General features: G+C 41.1%; 1 protein-coding gene across 1 annotated transcript; it reads right to left on the bottom strand.

The window, feature by feature from the left end:
- Positions 1-1,283: 1,283 nt before the first annotated feature.
- Positions 1,284-4,507, bottom strand: LOC139831584 (uncharacterized). Its single transcript, XM_071820883.1, has 3 exons — positions 4,376-4,507; positions 3,064-3,472; positions 1,284-1,402 (listed from the first exon to the last, which is right to left on the bottom strand). Exons 1-3 carry the CDS (start codon positions 4,505-4,507, stop codon positions 1,284-1,286), a joined length of 660 nt encoding a protein of 219 aa, XP_071676984.1.
- Between the last annotated feature and the right edge of the window lie 1,714 nt (positions 4,508-6,221).

A 6,221-nucleotide genomic window follows, 5' to 3' on the forward strand; every position in this document is an offset into this window, starting at 1 on the left:
TGACTTTCTTCATTCACGGTTGAATCGCTGTTGTTTCCTTTTGATTAGTCTCCCGTGCAAAATTCAGGTGATACTTCTACACGATGGACTGATAATATATCATGGCATCACATTTCATTTTCTGTTTCGATCCAATGCAAATTGGGGGAATCAAAAGAATTTTTTTTTTTTGAACAAGTGAAGGCGCCGGAGACGCCAAATTTCATTCAACTCATAGACATTGTACAGCATGTATTACATAGCCCTGAATTGGGAAAGATTGAAGCATTAAGATGTTGGGACAGAGGCTATTCCTATGAGCTGAATTAGAACAACTGAAGATAGGCGAAGACAAAGATTGCCTAATCGCCTGATGAGCACAGTTATGAGCTACTCCGTTGAAATCTCTTTTAATATGAAATACTGCTGCATCAAGAGATTGTGTGACCTGTAAGTAATCTGCAATGTGGCTTCTTATCTCCCAAAAAACTTGTGGACCTGATGCACATGTTGAGGCTGCAGCCTTTGCCAGAGAGCTATTATCTGTTAAAAATGTCACCTTTTGCAAGCCAAGGTGAGAGACAATTTTTGTTGCAAGCAGCAGAGCTGTAGCTTCAGCTTGTAGCACTGAACGTGTAGTAGAAGTGGAGGCCTGGATAAAAATTGTTGCGTTGTTGTTCTGTTCCTGTAGATCGCAATATATACCAATGCCTGTAGCAATTCTATTCGCCATCCCAGGGACCTTTCTAGTCTTCCAAGCTGCATCTGTGTAGATCTTCGAGCCCTTGATAATCTGGTCAGATTTTAACGTTTCTCCAAAGGCTGGTAGTCGAACCTCTGGAGGATTTGGCTGATCATGCACCTGCATAGAGGAAGTAAGAGTATGTGGTGCTTTGGAGCATTCCTGTGCCTGTATAGCGAAAACACCCAGTGCATCAATCATCTCAAGATTTTGATTTATTGCCTGCGCCATGTGGTGAATCTGATATGGTTCTCCTGATTTCCTGCCAAAAAGATTATCGTTCCGAGATTTCCAAATACACCACATAAATGTCAATATATTTGAGAGGGAAGCATGAGGGTGATTCATTCTTAAAAAGTTCAGAATTATTTCCGTGAGTGAGCTGCAATGTATCACTAGATTCTCTGAACGAATGAACCAAGGAGCACTAAACCATGCAGCTTTAGAAAAAGGACAAGTGAAAAACAGATGCACATCATCTTCTTGCACACCACATCTAGCACAAAGTTTGCTGATATGCACTGAATACTTACCAGCCCGAGCACCTGTTGGCATAGCTCTCCTAAGAAATCTCCATCCGAAAGTCTGAACTCTTGGGGTCAGTTGTTTGTTCTTCCATATCTGGTTCAGAAGTTGAATTGTAGCTGGCTAAACTTGCCTCGGTGTTGGTTCTCCTGTATCCTGCAAATTTTTAAGACAAGCACGATATGCACTTTTAGCATTACATTTACCTGATGGGGTTAACTCCCAGCATAGAATATCTTTATCCGGTGATTGGATGATTGGTGTTTGTTTGATTTCAGTCGCCATTGGTTGCTGAAATAGCATGTCAATAAGCTCACAGTCCCAGGTTTGTTGATTGGGAAGCCAAAGGTCTTTCACTTGGGCTGGGTAGACGTAGTTTCCAGATTGGATGATGAGAGCATCATAGATGTGAGCCCAACCCTTGCACCAAGGGCTACTCCAAATAGATATATCACCTTGGGTTATTTGGTAAAAAGAATGGTTTTTAAGAATAGGAAGAATTTTTACTATGGAAGACCAAAAGGCTGATTTTGGAACATTTGGTTTTGGGCGCCAAATGGAGGAGTCTGGGAAATATTTGGATTTGAGCACCTCATGGAGGAAATTATTTGGTTGTTCGGCTATTCTCCAAGCCGCCATGAGAATGAGAGCTTGGTTCACGGCTTGAAGATTCCTGATGCCTAGTCCTCCTTCATTCTTTGGAGTACATATATCCTTCCAGGCTCTCAAACAAAGACTTTTTGAATTTGTTTCTTCTCTAACACCTGTCCACCAGAAGTTTCGAATGATAGCCGTGAGTTTAGCAATAAATTTTTTGGTGAAGAGAATGTTGGACATGTAGTAGACCGGTATGGACGCAAAAACAGATTTGATAAGCTCCAATCTTGCTGCATGAGAGAGCTTATCAACTTTATACGTAGTGAGTTTGGATTTGAATTTGTCAAAAATGAAATTGTAAGCTGATGTTCTGTTCTTGCCAGGTAGAATAAGAGGGTGGCCAAGATGGATAAAGTTGCTATCAATATTTTGCACCGAAAAAATTTGTTTTATTGCATGGATGGTGGAGGAAGAAACATTTTTGCTAAAGATAATACCAGATTTGTTCCAGTTTGGTGTTTGGCCCGAGTGCATGCAGAACTCGTGCAAGATATCCTTCATACGAGTTGCTTCCTGCTCTGTAGCTTGCCCACATACTAACAAATCATCTGCAAATAAAAGAGAGTGTATAGAGGGGCAATTTGGTCCAAGGGTTATACCTGCAAACGAGTTAGTGGACATAGCTTCTTGCAAGGCAATGGATAATTCGTTTATAGCAAGAACAAATAGATAGGGAGACAGGGGACATCCCTGTCTAATACCTCTGTCACCCCGAAATCTCGTAAAAGGTTGGCCATTAATAACCACAGAAAACGTCGGCGAGGAAACACAAGCATAAACCAAATTTATAAAATGGCCATGCAACTGTTTTCGTGAAAGGGCAGCAACTATGAAGTTCCACTCCACTCTATCAAACGCTTTTGCAAGATCAATCTTAAGCATGAAAGCTTGATTTGTCCAAGATTTAAGAGCAAAAGTATGAGTTATTTCCTGAGCAATAATAACATTGTTACTGATACGCCTACCCTCTATAAAAGCTTGTTGAGATTGATGGACATAATCAGGCAAGTGGGGTTTAAGCCTATTAGCTAAGCATTTTGCAATAATTTTATATATAACATTGCAAAGACTAATGGACCTGTAATCAGCAGGAACTGAAGGAACAAGTTTTTTCGGTATAAGAGCAATATGGGTATCATTGATATGGGCTGGCATAATACCTGTTTGGAAGAAGTTCCTTACAAGTTGCACCACATCCTGCCCAATCCATGTCCAAGTCGCCAAGTAGAATTCTACATTGAAGCCATCAGGTCCTGGTGATGCGTTCCTCTTCATTTCTTTTAGTGTGTCCAAAATCTCCTGGCTGTCGGGGATGGAATATGTATAGTCTTGGGTTTCTTGGAGCGGCTGTGTCCCAGTAAAAGGTCTGCCAATGTTAGCATTTGTAGAGGCAAAGATGGATCTGAAGTAATTTACAAAGGTGTTGCTAATTCTGTCAGGACTGAATTGTAGCACATTATTTTCATCTTTGACTGAAACAATGGTGTTCCTTCTTCTTCTTTTGACAATGGCATGATGGAAGAAAGAGGTATTTCTGTCACCATCCTTAATCCACTGTTTTTTCGCTCTCTGCATGTAAGAGTCAGTTAGTTTAGTCATTGTCTGCTCATACCTTGTGACTAGAGATGCCTCTAGATTGTGGTCTTGATTAACTAGTGGCTTCATTTGAATTTCTTTGATTTGCTCTTCTAGATTGTTGAGCTCCTGTTGTAATGGCTTTTTCTTTTTGCACCAAATTTTGAGTGCACCTGCAAGATGGTTAGTCCTAGACGAAAAAGGTTTATCCATAGTTGAGAGCCAGGCAGATTTAGCATGATCCTGGAAATCTTGTTCTTTAATCCACCAATTTTCAAATTTAAAAGAGCGTTTAATCCTACGAACAGTTCCATCAGTAGATAGCAAAATAGCTGCATGGTCACTAAGTCGATGAATAATGGGCATGTTGTATACATTAGAGATAGGATAAGCAGCACACCATTCAGCATTTACCAAGCATCTGTCAAGCCTTTCGAAAGTGGGTTTCGAAGAAAATCTCTTATTTGTCCAAGTATAGGCCGGACCGCTGTAACCCAAATCAAATAAACCACATTCTTTGATAAAAGAGCTAAAAGCATGCATACGAGAGCGATTAATATTTGGAGAACTTTTTTCCATATCATACAAGAGATCATTCATATCGCCTAAACATAGCATAGGAATCTTAGAGTTATCGTACACAAAAGCAGCCACTTCATCCCAAATTTGAATAGTTTGGCGATGGTAAGGGTCGCCATAAATACAAACTAAGCCAAACTTCTGATTACTAGCCGTAACAACTACAGTAGCTAAAATCACATGGAAACTACTATTGTGAATAGTAACCTGAATATCGTCAGTCCACATCAGCCAAAGCCCCCCCCCCGAGCGCCGCCGAGAGGGAACTACAATGCTATGTGCCAAGTTAAACCTAGTAACCAGATCAGAAGAATTTACCTTAGAGGATTTTATTTCGGAGGCGAAGGTAATCTGAGCTTTTGTGGAGTAAATCATCCTCGCCAGGTAGCACATCTTCTCGCTGCGAAGGCTCTTCCCCATGCCATTGCAGTTCCAACCAATGGCTTTCATGACGCCTGTAATCACAGCTCTAGTCCGCCTAGCTTCTGGAACTCGAACGGAAACACAACTTCAGAAGGGTGCTACACAAGATGAGCTTCGCCCAGGACTGCTTGCACAGCCAGTCCTCAGATTGAATCCGGCCTTCCTACCGTGACTCTCAGCTGGTGTTGATTAACCAATATGGTGGCTGACACACAGCAGACTAGTCACAACCTTGAGATGATTGGGTGAATCTGCTTGCAAAGGATCAGAAAAAACAAGGGGGTTGTAGAGAAGCGTTTTGGCGGATTGAAACGGATCAGGGGACAGCAGATTTGATGGGACAAATCAGAGGAAGAATATTTGGGGAAGAAACGATTTGGGGATTTTTATGTGTGAAGGAAATCTAGGAGATAGAGAGATTGAACGGTGGGGAAGAAGCAGATCGTGAGGGGTTGAGCAAGTAAGAGAGAAAGCAAGAGAAATTTGATCTGAAGAGGAAGCAGATGGAGAATCAAAGCAAGAAGATCGGCATGTCGCCAGTCCCAGGCATGTCGCCAGTCGCCATACGGCACCTCTCGCCCCTATTCCTTGGTGACTTTGGGTGAATCCCTAGTGTCCTGGTAGTTATGGGCCTTCGTGGAATCAAAAGAATCATTGTGACATAGTAAGTACTTATGTTTGTTTTTGACATGTGATCTGTATTGCATGAATATTTCATTTATTAGATTATTATTCCAATGTCTAATGGCTCTGAGTATGCTATGTCAATTATCATTTTTCTCTTTGGAGTTTGTATTCAGGTGTCATTGCTTTTGGAGATCAACAGTGGACTGAGAAATAGAGTTATAGTTGAGTAGTTGACAAATATATCTTTGGTTTAACTAATCTTGTCATCCAGGTGTTCTATGATTGAAATGTACTTAATGTCATGTATTTACTCTGAACCCCGAACTTGTACAGTAGTGCTAACCAATTTTTCCTAAAGATTATTCTCTCCTATTTGCTTCCAATTGGGGTTACTGTACTCAATCTGAAATTCAATTGCTGCTCATCGCTTCCAAGTTTGTATTGTAGCGTTGAGCAGATTTCTCCTCGAAAAGGTGTTATCTTGGTATGAAGGTTATTCTTTATACTAGTTGAATGCCCGTGCGTTGCTACGGCATCGTAATTTCTTAGGCCACGTGTAAACATAAATCTCATGAAATATCATTGTGTTTAATATAATATAAGATGCAACTTTGCTTAATGTATATTTTGACAAAATCTAGACCAACTAATTATTACTTATTGTCTTTTCTATTAAAGGGTGGTATGTGTTTTTTTCCGTACTTTGTCTCATTGTCCTTCCGTGTGCATAAATTCTGGCTTCAACCAGTGGACTTGCAGATTCAGTACCCTCCCCCATCTTGAAGTTATGATACCCTCATGCAGTCTCACTCCTTGGCATTTCTGGCCCTACCTATAACTTCCACTCACCTCGTCGTTAGTGATGCACTTCAGAGATCCTACTTTTCCTCTCGAGCACCATTACCCTCTACCCCATTCCACTTCTCCGTTGCCTCTTCCCTTACAAAATAGGAACATTTGAAACCAACCAACACCATGTATCATCCTTACCACACTGAACCTCCTTAGTCTCTTTCAGAGTGGCGGCGTCTACCATGGGCATGCCGACACAATGCAGTGAGTTATGTGCTCACTTTCAATAATTGTCAACGTCATTGGATTCATGGTGTGGCTG

The sequence above is a fragment of the Lolium perenne genome, chromosome 5, assembly GCF_019359855.2.
Source record: "Lolium perenne isolate Kyuss_39 chromosome 5, Kyuss_2.0, whole genome shotgun sequence".
NCBI classification, from domain to species: Eukaryota; Viridiplantae; Streptophyta; class Magnoliopsida; order Poales; family Poaceae; genus Lolium; species Lolium perenne.